At 36.9% G+C, this 15,357-nt stretch overlaps 1 protein-coding gene across 1 annotated transcript in view; it reads left to right on the plus strand.

Annotated features, from left to right (window-relative positions):
* PPFIA2 (PTPRF interacting protein alpha 2) overlaps positions 1 to 15,357 on the plus strand; it is a 464,313-nt gene that overhangs the window by 397,322 nt on the left and 51,634 nt on the right. Inside the window, exon 21 of the mRNA XM_047788357.1 lies at positions 9,472 to 9,565. Within this exon, the coding sequence (XP_047644313.1) occupies positions 9,472 to 9,565 (94 nt within the window). The remainder of the gene's footprint in view (positions 1 to 9,471; positions 9,566 to 15,357) is intronic.

Consider the following 15,357-nt stretch of genomic DNA (forward strand, 5'->3'; position numbering starts at 1 on the left):
AATGTGTTACTAGCAGAGTCAGTATAAATGTGGAAACCCCAAAACTCAAAGGAAGCAACACAGTGAAAAGCATTTGAATAAAGCTAAAAATACTTTAAAGGGAAAGTATTTTAAAAGATAAAACATATATGTGAGCCTCCTTGAAGGTCACAATTGAATCCAGGGAGAGTTTCCTGGCAGAGGAAATATTCCTTCTAGCAGATTTGGGGATCTGGTTTTAGTTTCTTTTTCTTTTTCCTTTAAATTTTCTTTTACTTTCTTTCTATATTAGCCCCAATGTGAAAAGATGCCAAAACAAGTTTAATAATCTAGTTGGAGAGCAGAGAGATAGAGGGCCCATAAATACTCCCAGTTATTTCCTGGAGTATAGGACAGAGTCAGGATGTATTAAGGTCCCTTAAAGACTTAGCAGCCCAGGAGTTCCCATCACAGTTCAGAGGTTAAGGAACTCAACTAGCATCCATGAGGACATGGATTCCATCCCTGGCCTCGCTCAGTGGGTTAAGGATCCAGTGTTGCCCTGAGCTGCGGTGTAGGTCGCAGACGTGGCTTGGATCCCAAGTTGCTGTGGCTCTGGTGTAGATTGGCGGCTACAGCTCCGACTTGACCCCTAGCCTGGGAACCTCCATATGGCGTGGGTGCGGCCCTAGAAAGACACCAAAAAAAAAAAAAAAAGACTTAGCAGCCCAGTGGCCACAACTTTTCTTCCCTGATTTATGCATCAAGATGCATCTCTGATATCTCCACTCATGTTTAAATGTGCTCATACCTAATCTCTATTTTTAAAGTCATTCCTTAATCCTGCCGTCTTCCCCAGATATTGACTTATCTTTTCCCTACCTTATAATCCAAGCTTAAGCAAGTCGTCCACAACTGCTATTTTTACTTCCTCATCTGTCAATGACTTTATAACCTTCTATATCCTGACTTCCACACATAAGATTCTAGAAGCAAGTTTAGTCTTAAGATGGAAGATAGGTTAGGACATCAAAGGCTGGATTATTATTAAAGCAATTTGAGGATGGTAACACACTCAATTATATTTATGATGATTGTAAACTTAAGCAGTATATCTGAACTAAATGACCTATTCCTCAAAGCAGGTTTTTTTTTTTTTTTTTGGTCTTTTTTGCCTTTTCTAGGGCCGTACCCACAGCATATGGAGGTTCTCAGGCTAGGGGTCTAATCGGAGCGGTAGCCACCAGCCTACGCCACAGCCACAGCAATGCCAGATCCTTAACCCACTATTCAAGGCCAGGGATCAAACCTGAAACCTCAGCGTTCCTAGTCAGATTCATTAACCACTGAGCTATGACGGGAACTCCAAAAACAGATTTTTTTTAAATGTTGGTAGATATACAATAAGATCTTACTGTACGGCACAGTAAGATCCAGTCTCCTGAGATGGACCATGTTGGAAAATAATGTTTTAAAAAAAATGTACAGGAGCTCCCATTGTGGCTCAGTGGAAGCAAATCCAACTAGGATCCATAAGGATGCAAGTTCAATCTCTGACCTTGCTCAGTGGGTTAAGGATCTCGTGTTGCCATGATCTGTGGTGTAGATCGCACACTCAGCTCTGATCTGGTGTTGCTGTGGCTATGGCTGTGGCATAGGCCAGCAGCTGTAGCTCTAATTCAACTCCTAGCCCAAGAATCTCCATAAGCCGTGTTGCAGCCCTAAAAAGACAATCAATCAATCAATCAATAAAAAGAATGTATATATATGTATGACTGAGTCATTTGCTATATAGCAGAAATTGGCACAACATTGTAATACAGCAGAAATTGGCACAACATTGTAAATCAACTACTCTTTAATTTTTAAAAATTAAAAAAAAGATTTTGGTACCAAAGCCGTGTCTGTAACAAATGTAGATATAAGTGAATCGCATGGACAAGTAAGAACAATCCAAAAAGCCACCAACCAAAATAAACTGATAATTGGAAAAACTGCCCAGACCCAAACAGGAATTAAAAGTTCTTATTTTTATTATTTTATTTAGTAATTTTAAAATTTTAAAAAAAAGGAATAAAATGATGGTTTATCTTATGTGAACAAAATATACAAATAAGTGGAACTATTCCAAAACTTTCAATTCGACCCTATCTGCAAAACACTATCCAGACAAGAGGCATTAACAAGAGGACACTGAAGCTTCAGAGAGCTGATATTTTGAGGGACAGGGGCAGGGAACTCTGATAATCCAGATCATTTCTTTGATCCTACTTTGAGTGAATAGCATGTGTTGAACCACGATGAAGTCCAGAGTTCCAACTGTGGACTTTAGAAAAATGGTGTTGGCATCCGAGAACATTCAGCTTTGTAACAGGGACAGTACATTAAACACAGACAACCTTTCACTTAAAACAAGAACTTCAGTATGTTTCTGGCCCATAAAAGTTTTACCTGATACATCGTCTGTTGTGTCACGACAACTAGGAACAGGGATTCTGAACCCCAAGATCCATACTTAGGCATCAGTAAGTGGAATTCTGACTGGTTTGACTTCTAGTTTTATCTGAAGGCATCAACCTGTTTTGAAACAAAGCAAATTGTGTTTAAAATAGCCGTGTCAAATGAAGCTTGTTTGTTTCTTCTAGAAAGTTACTCAGAAACAGAACAGGAAAGGCATTTGGGCGAGCTGTGACCCTTGACAGTCCTGAAGACAAGATGTCAAAATGAGGCCTGGGTGGTGAAAAAATTAGGTAGAATTTGCAGCTGGTTGAATGATCCTCTTTTAATAACGATGATGAAGGGAGTGATGCCACCTCAGATCAAGGTTTTTGATGGCATGATTAGGACTCATTCTGTTCTTGATCAACTCATTGGCCAACCACTTGGACATGAACCAAGCACAATAGCACAATGATCTGATTTATGGATCGTTGATAAGAATAAAAATCACAAACAAACAAACAAACAAACAAACGACAGTCTTCTTCCTTAAAGACTACTTCAAAAGTCTGAGATATGGAAGATCCAAAATATCCCACTTGAAGATTATAACTCTCGGAAGCATTTTTTTACAAGAAAAATCTACAAGTTTCACATAACTCTAAAATCAGTATATTAGTCAATGAATTTAGGCCACATTAATAGACAAACAATATTGAGATGAAAGAAGACGTTTCCATTCTGTTCCACTACAGTAAAACAGCAGCCAACGGGTGGTATCCATTTCTGGTCACTGTGCTCTCAGAGACATATTATAAACTTGGAGGGAGTTTGGAGGGGAGGATTAAGCTGATGGGGAGGCTTGAAATTACGTGAGGATTAGGTAAATAGATGGGTGTGTCTGTTCTCCTTATCGACCTGTCTAGGCAGCTGATTATGAATATTTGAAAGGCTGTTATGTGGCGGACACATTGGCCTTTTCATTGTTGAGTGAGGATACGAAACTTAAACCCAAGCATTAAAGTCGTAGAAAGATTAACTTCATCTTATTGTAAGAAAGAACACTAGGGAGTCAGAATTATACACACAAGCTTTATTGTAAAGTAATGAGTTCTTATCACTGGAGACTGTCAAGCAGAAGCGAGGTAAATTCTAGGAAGAACTGCTGTGGAAGGGATCCAGGCATCGGAAGGGAGCTGGACTGGCTGATCTAATAATGCCGAATCTATGCAGCTCTAACATTTAAGCCTTGCAGCCAGCAACACTTCCTTCTACAAAATATATACCTTGAGTTATTTACTATGAAAATGGGGTTTTATTTTTAAAATTACAGACTTTCAGAGTTGAAAATATCTAAAGATTACATAACGACCCACATTCTATACTATACAGAAATTGAGATGATTTTAATCATCGAGGCAAAGCAGCTGCCTGGTACAAGAGTTTGCAGTGGTTCCCAGCTCTCCCTTCCTGGTCTCCTGCTCCAGACAATGTCCTCCTCCTTGAGCTTCTAGTCCTGTGGGACGTATTTGGGAATGTGATGAAATTAAAATCATTATTTATTTCAGAAGGTGTATAACTTCTTGGCATTCCCTCTGTGGCTCAGCAGGTTAAGAACCTAATTCGTATCCGTGAGGATGCGTGTTCGATCCCTGGCCTTGCTCAGGATCTGGCATTGCCACGAACTGCAGTGCAGGTCACAGATGTGGACTAGATCCAGTGGTGCTGAAGCCCTGATTCGACCACTAGTCTGGAAACTTCTATATGCTACAGGTGTGGCCCTAAAAAAAAAAGAAGAAGAAGAAAGAAAAAGAAAAAAAAATCTGTATATAAATTCTTGAGAATATTACACACAAATGCATAAAAAAGTAAAGAAGGCAATAGTAAAAAAGACATCACATAATGCATTACATATTGTCTTTTAAAATATATAGACATGTTAGTAAAGAGTTCGGATAATTTTTTTCTCTCTGGATATGTTTGATTCTACTGGAACATCTAAGTGCAGTTTTCCTACAAAATTGGAAAGGCGTAAAGCTTGAGTTCAAAATAGGACTTGTTTCTGAACAAAGGGTACTGAAGCCCCCGAAGAGAACAGACTCCAAGGGAAACATGATGGAAAAGGACCTGGGTCTTCTTTATAGTTAGTTAGGAAGTGGGTATAGACAGGGGTCAGGAGTGTGAAACCAAATTATCAGACAAAAGGCATGATGAAACTTGAGGGTCAAGTTACCTAGCTGTGGAGAGACTGGAAGTGCAGAGATTAGGAGGCAGCAGTTTGAAGCAGAAGAAACACACAAATGAAATGATCCAGGTTCCAGGGACAGGTATCCAAGCAGAAGCAAGAATGAGGAGTAAGAGCAATCAAGTATCATGTCTGGAGGCAGTTTACCTGTTCAGGAAAATGGTAATAGTGTGTAAAGAGGTAGTGATGTTAAAACTTTCACTGCTTCCGAGGGAGTCATCTGCTCCATCTGACTTTTAACACATTTACTACCTGGGAAACACCAGCTCTCCCGTGTCTTCAGAAAGCCCTAAGAATAATTACTGTAAAGGCAAAAGCATAGGACACATGTAATCACCCTAGCAGATGTTAACAGTGAATGGTAACGTAAAGAAAAGAGGCATTGCAAAGGGGAGACAAAAATCCAACACAAAGAGATTTTTAAGAATGGAGAGTTGATCAAAATGCAGCAAAAGACATATCAATTATACAGGCAGAAAATATATGCAAAACCAGAAAATAAAATGTGTAAGTTATACATGTCGTTTCCCTAATCACAGATGCTACTATATATGCATGTATATCTTGCAAGTTTCCGTTAAAGGTATACGAAAGGAATGCATTTCAAAAAGATTGTTTTGCTTGCTAAATTGCAGTTCTCTTTCCTTTACGGTCCTCTATCCGATTATATTATAATGGTCTAAAATACCTGATCTCCTATAATCAGCGTAATGAAGAAAATGATTTCACGATGACAGAAGTAGCATCCACACTGCACCGACATTATGTAGGAAGCACCTTTCTACACATAAAATTTGGGTGGCTATGCTGGCCTTTACCCCCAAATTCAGATTGTTGCTAGATGTTAGGAAATTAGCAAATGCAGTAGAAATTCCCAGCGTATCAGTCAGAGATGAGTCATGGCTCTGGACAGAGGAAGGGTCTTCTTTTGAAGAAAGCAGTGTTTGGCAGCAGTTACGAATATGCATCTGTTACGTACCGTTTATGAGCCCGGCACAGTGCCTCGACACACCCCCCAGAGAACCAACAGAGTAGTAGACATGAACATTTAAATGATACTTTATAAATCCAAGTGTGTTTAAAATCAAAATGAGTGGTGTGCATTCATACCATAGAGAGGTCAGGTAGAAGAAAGGTGAAATCACTCAGCAGCAGCAGATTGTAGTCTTAATCTTTCTGGAATTAAAGTTCCTTTTTTTAATGCAATAGCAGGAAACTCTGGGGGACAGATGGAGAGAGAGAGACTTTGCAATGTGGGTCTTGGCCAGAAATCCCTACAGACTTGTACCTCAAGGGCCACCATGATATAAATTACCCTGAATGGAATCTAAGGCCCAGGTAATATAGAGATATTTGCCTTCACAATCCAAATGAAGAGATATCTCCAACCAGTACTGTCTCCAGTACAGAACCACTAGTACATAGCACTGTCCATCAGAAATACAATGCAAGTCACAAATATGAGTTACCTATAAAATTTTTAATTTTCTAGTAGCCATATTAAGATAAGTAAAAAGAGACAGTTGAGATTAATTTTAATAATGCATTTTATTTAAACCAATATAGAAAATACTCAAACATATAATCAATATAAAATTTGTAATGAGATATCTTATTTCTTTTTTGCACTAAGTTTGAAATATCTTGTGCATGTTTTATACTCGGAGCACTTAATTTTCACTAGCCACATTTTCAGTGCTCAGTAGCCACATGTGACTGGTGAATAAAACATTGGTAAAGATGAGTAGATATTCCTAAAGTCCACACAGCCATAGGAGCCCACTGATGCCTGGGGAAAAAGATGAAGTAGACTTTCGCTAGACTTAGAGCATTACCCATAGAGTCAAAGAGTGTGTAAGCTGGTTTGGCTGAGGTCACCCTTACCAGGTCAGGTAGTTGGAAAGATCAAGCTGGGATTTATGAGGCAACTGGATCAATTCTATAAAGAATGTTCTTCTCATCTAGAAATATTTTATTTGGGCTTTAAAAATGCACATAAGTAGGAGTTCCCATTGTGGCTCAGTGGGTTAAGAACCCAACATAGTCTCCATGAGGATATGGGTTCAATCCCTAGCCTTACTCAGTGGATTAAGGGTCCAGAGTTGCTGCAAGCTGTGGTGTAGGATGGCAGCTCCTGCTCTGATTTGACCCCTAGCCCAGGAACCTCCATATGCCATAGGGCCAGCTGTAAAAAGAAAAAAAATGCGCATAATAAGACTTCTGCTCCTGCTTAAGGATATAGTTCTACATACACTGCTCAAAAATAATTTGCCTTCCATGGCCTTAAGTGCCATTTTCTATTGATATTTTCAAACAGGATATGGCCAAAATTTTTTTTTTTTTGTCTTTTTAGGGCAGTCCCATGGCATATGGAGGTTCCCAGACTAGGGGTCAAATCGGAACTGTAGCCTCCAGCCTGCACCACAGCCAAAGCAACACAGGATCCAAGCTACGTCTGCGACCTACACCACAGCTCATGGCAACACCAGATCCTTAATCCACTGAGCGAGGCCAGGGATTGAACCCGCGTGCTCATGGATGCTAGTCAGATTCATTTCTGCTGAGCCACGACAGGAACTCCCACAATTCTTTATTAAATACTTTTCAAAGTGTATTAGATTCTTTTTTTTTTTTTTTGTCTTTTGTCTTTTTGCTCTTTCTTTGGGCCACTCCTGCAGCATATGGAGGTTCCCAGGCTAGGGGTCTAATCGGAGCTGTAGCCACCAGCCTATGCCAGAGCCACAGCAACGCAGGATCCGAGCCGCGTCTGCAACCTACACCACAGCTCATGGCAACGCCAGATCGTTAACCCACTGAGCAAGGGCAGGGACCGAACCCGCAACCTCATGGTTCCTAGTCGGATTCGTTAACCACTGAGCTACAACGGGAACTCCAAAAGTGTATTAGATTCTGAAGTAAACAAGAGTATATCTAAGTTCCTGATTCTTTTATTTATGAGAGGAGAAGTCTAATATTATTTTTTCTGAGTCTACTGTTGACTCACAAAATTCTTCTAGAGCTTTCTTTGTTTCCTTTCCAGAGCTTTCAGTTTTTTAAAATGTTCTCTAATTAAAATGTTGGGTTCCTGGGGAAAAAAATGAGTCATAATTTATACGTTCTTGGCTCTGAAGAATAAAATGCCTGATTCATTCAACCACGTGGTGGTTGAAAATGTCTCATTGTTTATGAAATGGGTCTACTTAATCCATCTCCATGTCCCCATCTGGACTGATCAAGAATTTTGTAACTTTTAAGTGAATCATTATTCATTTCCATTTATATTTCAAGAGAAAAATTTTATTGTTAATTTCAGATGGTGACTAATAATTCATGGATGTACAGTAGGGCAAGTATACCAATGAGAGAAATAAAATGAAAATATATACTCACTGTGCGTAATTGAAACATCCTACATTTAAAAATCTTCCCCAAGAGAACTTCAGTCAGCCAGTGGATGACTTTCCTAATATCGACAATGAAAATCATTCACAATAAAAAGTTCTTTAAGTATTAATTGCATATGTATATAATTGAATATAATAAATTTCAGTCCTCAAACTGTGAATCCCTGAATAAGATCTAGACAGCAGTCAATATATTTGCAAACAAGAGGCCTTTCCTATAATTATCCAGTTAAGTAACAGTTACTAGACTGTGAGATTAACTCATATATGTCAGTACTCCAGAATTAATAGTATTTAGTATTTAAATTATTTGCTAAAATAAATTATGAAAAACAATTACAACAAAATCATCTTTAAGAGTACTTATTTACTGACATATTGCTGAATGTTTTTGTGTTGTCTCTTTAAGAGTTAGTATTAGCTTAAATCTTTCTATTTAATCTTGGGCTTAAATGGAATTTAAATCTCTTCCAGTAAAAATATACATATTTTTATATACCTCATATACCTTAACTCACTTAAAAATAGTGAGCAATTTTCATTTAGTTTGACTCCATGTTTTTCACACTGCAAAGGGAAAATAGAGCCCAGAAACGAAGTTCCCATTTTTCAATTACAACATATAAGTTATAAAACAATGATATATTAGAAATACTGAATGAAATAACTGCCTTTTAAAAATTATTTGATGCCCAGCATACTTTGCTTCTTTCTCTTTTTATCCCAAGATTATATATATTGCATATATCTCAAGGTCAATAAAACTGAACATTAAATCAAATAATTTGTGACCTACTAGGTAAAAACAATTCTTTCCAGGGTCTTTTGAAGAAAGATTTAGAATTTTTTCCCGATATTATTATAGAAATTACAAAATAAAACAAAGTCTGCCAGAGCATAAGAAAGTCTAGAAGTCAGATTTGTAGTAAGGGACATAGGAGTCAGCCAGGTGAGCAGAAAGAGTTACAGATCAGGATACAAAAAGTTTTTGTAACTCAGCAGATGCTTCTCCATTCTCTCCACTTGGAGTTGAAGACCTATATCCATGAAAAAATTGTGAATGCTTCAAGTGTTGAGAAAACTCACACCTGCCTTCATTTTTCATGAGAAAAGTAGAAAAATAGACCTCAAGGCTTGCAGACTACATATTCTGGCGTTTGTAATATAACGTGCTGGCCACGTGTAATATGTTGCTACGAGGTGCAGGTGAATGGTAACCAATAGGTAACTTTTTTCCCCCCATTTTCCCAGTGTATGTTTATATGTCCTTGTCATTCATTGTATGTACATTCTGTTGGAAATGCAAAGACAGTCCAAAAAAGAAAAAAAAAAGATACTAAACAGATGCTCAAAAAACTTTTAAGAATTTAATTTCAAAACTGTCACCAGGTATCCAACCTAATTTGAATAGTTACTTCTTCACAGGAGGCTTTATGGAGACGGAAGCTGCAGCTCAGGAGTCCTTGGGGTTAGGCAAACTTGGAACTCAAGCTGAGAAGGATAGAAGACTGAAGAAAAAGTAGGTTTGGAGATTTTTTCCTTCTTTTTCTTTTACTTACTTTTTATCATTGCGGGGAATTAAAAAGAGAATGATTGGTGAGTTCCCTGGTGGCTCAGTAGGTCAAGGATCCATTGTTGCCATTGCTATGGCTCAGGTCACTGCAGTGGCTTGGGTTCCATCCCTGACCCAGGATCTTCCACATGCTAGCAGTGTGGTCCAAAAAAAGAGAGAGAGAGAGAGAGGGAGAGAGAATAATTGGAAACAAAACAATAGACAGAAGCTAATATTGTCCTGGTGTTCCCTAAAACTTCAGTGTTTCAGTTTCATGGTTATAATTTTATTAAAATAAAAACTCTTTGGTCTATAGTAGAAATAAACAGTTTTTTTCTAAGAGATCAAAGTATGTCTTTCAAAACTCATGTGTATTTAGAATATTTAAATGCAGGCTTACAGCTAATGTACTATTCCATTTGATGTTAAATTCAGTATTAATTTGGTATAATGAAATGAGAGATCATACCATCCAACTTCATGTTTTCTCTCACAACAATTAAAGGACCTTCCCTTAAAATGGAGTATTTAAAAAGGAGAGTGTTTCTCTGACTGGTGGAATATACACTTATTTTAGACGCACAGCAGATTGTTTTGCATCTGTCAGGAAACTGATAGTGTATTTTTTCATTCACATGTAATATGGAACATTTAAATGACTTGCGAAACTGGCAGTTTGGGAAAGCTGTAGAAAGCAAGTCCATAAATAACATATTTTTTTAAAGTCAGAGTAACATTTTCAGTGATGAAATAGCACCTTTAGGCTGTGTTCTTTAAAAGACAAAGAATTTCTCCTGATTCCAGAACCTGTTGGTGGGTTACTTCTCACCCTCCCTCTCAAGTCTTTCTTGCAGGGTTCATAGTTTTCCTATTTACCTTCCTTCCTATGCAACAGTGTTCATGGCTATAGTTATCATTACTGCGACAAACATGTGCATGTGATCATGAGTCAGGCTAATTAATTTACCTCATATTTTGCCTTCTCACGTGCTGTGCAGGTATTTACTAATAATGAAGAAATATGTACTTACAAGTTAAGAAGCGTTCACTAGTCTAATTGTGTCATTAATGTTCTACTTACTAAAGCTAGATTTATATCCAAATTTAGTAGACATGCTGTGCAGAAAAAAGAAGTGACCTTGGGAGCATTATTTCTTGAATACAATTAAATGCTCACATTCCATATTAATAAATATTTTCTCTTTCATTACTGATCACTCAAAAATATATTTAAATATTATCACCATCTGTCTCGGAAGATGTTTATCGATGTTTTATATTTTACAGTTATTTATTAAGAAAAAATCTTCTAAAGATATCCTTTGATATTAAAATTTATTTGAAGTCTAAAGAACTTTCACTTTATTTGAAATTACTTTAAATCTAAAGGAATAAGATTAATCAAAACTCAGCCTGGCTAATGTACTTAGTTTATTTCTCTTAAAAGCTAATTTTCATTTTTTCCAAAATGAAATATTTACAAATAATGACAATCTGACCAGTTTTCATATTTCTTATAAGGTAATATTGAGACAATGCCTCACATAGTTCCTTTTAAACAGCTACTAAATATCCTTTTTAACAGCTACTAAAGTTAAAAATTCCAATTATACAATGATTTAACATAATCATATATTTAGAATTAATGTTTAGCAATTGTTATGTTTATACACTGTTGGATTGATTTGATATTAATCTTATTAAGTATTAATTATATTTCTTATATCCTAAGTATCCCCATAGTCAGAAAGTGATTTGAGTTCTGGACTCAGTTTGAAGATCTTACTATGTTTGACTTTATTGTTTTATTTTGCAGTATGTTTTGACAAAATATAATTTTTAAACATCGTAAATAGAATACTTGTTTTGAATATTAAGAACATATATCTATAAGAATAAAGGCTAACATTTCTTAGCACAACTATTTCCTATAAAGTAATAGGATTTGGGTTAAAATGGATCCAACAAGGCAAGATATTGTTAATTAATGATGTACAGGCCTAAGTGTATCTCATATTACTGACTGTCTTACACCAAAGCTCTATGAGCATAAACATGCAACCTATATTTATAAGATATATATATAAGTAAGTGCTAACACTTATTTAGAACTTCCATAGTACCATGGCTTGCTTTCTGGGTTATCAGAGAATGAAGTGTCCCCATGTAATGGATTTTATATAAGCGAGACAAATTATTTTTAAATGACGTAGTTTCAAAATTTATTTCTATCAAAGTTATTACCTACGATTAAACATTGGCCACATGTTCTCAAATTTTCTAAAGTATTTAAAATTCTATTTAAGCGATTCCAATTTTCTTTTTTAAAAGATAGTACCTCCTCTTTAGCATGCTTCAAGTAATCATACTCTCTTCTGTTTACACTTCGTGTTTACTGGTCTGCTTTTAAGATGGAGAAAAATTCAAGTAAATTCCATTGAAAAATATATAAAAATGGAACAAACTATTTCAAAATGTTGAACCCTATGGATTTTTCATGCATAGATAGTCTCAATGATTTGGTTTCCTATTAATTGTTTTTCTATATGCTATCCTTTGACCAAGCAGAATGATGTGTCCAGGACATACTACCTAGACCAATGATGACTGTCCCCAAAGTTCCTATCAGAGATTCATTCATCTCTGTGGGAACAGCAGAACCGGAGAGAAATCTTGTTTTAAACTAGGACACTATTTTACTAGGATACCAGGTATCTACCATTGACAATCTGTGGATGTAAATTTAATTAGGAGAAATCTTCTTTAAATAAGTTACTTATGACACATTTTAAAAAGCCATATGGGGAAGACACTTTCAGAGAGCAGCATTCAAGACATTCCAAATTCTTGCAAAGTTCAAAAATTTGCAGCTTTGGCAGCACCAAACAAAGGTCTAATTTGAGGTACATTTACCACCCAGCTAATTAAACATGCACAGATTAGAACATCTTACTAGAACTGTGTTCCTACTTTGTTCTGCTTTTACTTTGCTGTCTGGTGCAGACATTTGTTTTTCTTATATTTCTGGCTGCTGTCTTGTGATAAGAAGTAGAAAATCATCACTATCAGATCTGCTAAAGCAACCACTGTTCTAAAAATTCTTGAGTATTATCTGCTGGAGTTGTGTGTTATCATGCAGGTGCAATTCTTTCCTCAGAATGACACCTGATTTTAAGGCCTAAAGTCAATCTGCTGTTCTGCCTACCTCGTTTTTTCTACAACTTATCTTGGCTGTACTTTCCCTTAAACTTCAATTCTATAAATTTCTTCAGCAGGCTTATATAGAGTATGATTAATGCCTACAATAATTGTGTCAAACTGAAACATCTTGTAATTCTTTGAATACTTCGCATGAATTTGTCTGGCCTTCCCCTTTAAAATTTGACTAGTTTTTCTTAGCCTATGGCATAGTTCTCCTAATCTCCTATCTCCTAAGGATAGAATCACTTATTTGTCTCAATATATGTCTCTGTGTTAAAATTGTGATTCTCCAGAGTTTTCTCAATGTGTCTGAAATCTTTTCCATCATACTTTGTTTGATTTCATTGGAAGGCAAATATCTTTTTTGTTTTAAACAAACTGAACATCTTTCCCATTTCTGAGGCATGACCTGAAAACTTTGCCACTTCATTTTTATACCTGTCATCCTGATCTTCAAGAACTGTTTCCTTTCTTAGCTCTCCAAAAAATGTTTTAGGCTAAAACCTAAAGCTACTTGCTCAGGATGGCCAATTAAAGTCATCCACCCAACTCCAAAAACTAACTGCACAGCAGAATAGAAGCTACTGCAGTGTCAAAATCTTGTATCATCCAACCTACCAAAAACCTCAATTTCTGAATGTTCTTTAATTGCGCTACTTTCCAAAGTTCACTTAGAATCTAGAAGACCCAGTAAATAGAAATTCTGTTCTTTGCCAAAAGTTTAGAATTTATTTGCTGATAGACCAAAGAGTCAGACAATAAGAGATGAAAATTTCAGCTTTATTACTGATAAAACTGTTAGGACATGGGAGTTCCTATTGTGGCACAGCAGAAATGAATCCAACTAGGAACCATGAGGTTGTGGGTTCGATCCGTGGTCTTGCTTAGTGGGTTAAGGATCCAGCGCTGCCCTGAGCTGTGGTGTAGCTTGCAGACGTGGCTTGGATCTGGTGTTGCTGTGACTGTGGTGTAGGCCAGACCCCTAGCCTGGGAAACTCCATATGTCGTGGATGTGGCCCTGAAAAAAAAAAAAAAGAAAAGAAAAAAAACCCTGTTAGCACGTGATTTAAGTATATGGAAAAAGGGGGGATCCTAAAATGGAACCCTCAAATTAAATAAAGTTACCTGACACAGAAGAGCTGAATAGTCACAGATTCCCAAGATATACAAGTATAAGCCCTGCCTCTCCTTAAAAATATCATCTGCAATATTTTGATTCCATAAATATGTTACTCTAGCATGAAGAACTATGAACTCACAAAGAAGGAATGGAAATTTTATGTCATTAGAATCTTTGCCTAAAAGAGAACTTTACAAATATCAGAGTGTTTATAGTAATATCTCTCTAGATTTCATAACTTTTTTTCTCCTGGAATATATTTCGGAGCCAGTTTCCCATTTCACCATATCTAGAAATGTGTTGATAAAGTTTATGACTAACTTCCTAAATCCTCAGAAATCTGTAAATATATTGTATACCTAAAATTAATTGAAAATTTTAAAACTGTTGTTTTAAGATAGTTTTCCCTCAAAACTTTAAGATACTAATCTCCTGGCTTCCAGTTATATTTGATGTCAATTGATTGTCATTCTTTTGTGTATTACATGTAGGATTTCTTTTTCCTCTCTCTCTCTCTCTCTCTGTCTCCCTCCCTGAAAGTTTAAGAGTTTCCCTTTCTCTTGGAAATTCAGAAATGTCATAAGTACATTTATATTCAAATGACTTTTTTTTTTTTTTGGTACCATACCCTGTGGCATATGGAAGATCTCAGCCCAGGGATCAAATCTGAGTCACAGCTGTGACCTACACCACAGCTGTGGCAGTGCAGGATCCTTAACCCACTGCACGAGGCTGGGGATCAAACTGTACCTCCATAGCGACCTGAGCCACTGCAGTCAGGTACTTAACCTACTGCACCACAAGGAGAACTCCTATCAAGTCTTTAGATTGAAAGTATAAAGTGGAAGAATGAAACATAAAAAATCATTTGCGGAACTCCCGTTGTGGCTCAGCAGGTTAAGAACCTTACATTGTCTCCGTGAAGATAAGGATTCAATCCCTGGCTTCACTCAGTAGGTTAAGGATCTGACATTGCCACAAGCTTCCGCATAGGTTGCAGATGAGGCTCGGATCCAGTGTTGCCTTAGCAGTGGCGTAGGTATCAGCTGCAACTCTGATTCAATCCCAGGCCTGGGAATTCCATATGCCACAGGTGCAGCCATAAAAAGGAAAAAGGAAAGAGTCACTTGGGAGTTTCTGCTGTGGCACAGTGGATTAAGGATCCTGCATTTGCCACAGCTATGGCATAGGTCCCAGATGCAGCTGGGATTCGACCCTTGGCCTGGAAACGTCCATATGCTGTCAGGGCAGCCAGAAAGAAAGAAAGAAAGAGAAAGAAAGAGAGGTGAGAGAAAGAAGGAAAAGACAGGAAGGAAGGAGAGAAAAGAAGAGAAAGAAAGAAAAAGAAAAAGAATAAAGAAGAAAGAAAAAGATAAAGAAAAAGAGAAAGAAAGAAAAAGAAAGAAAGAAAGAAGAAAAAAGAAAATAACAGAAGAAG

Source organism: Phacochoerus africanus, chromosome 7, assembly GCF_016906955.1.
Source record: "Phacochoerus africanus isolate WHEZ1 chromosome 7, ROS_Pafr_v1, whole genome shotgun sequence".
Taxonomy (NCBI): domain Eukaryota; kingdom Metazoa; phylum Chordata; class Mammalia; order Artiodactyla; family Suidae; genus Phacochoerus; species Phacochoerus africanus.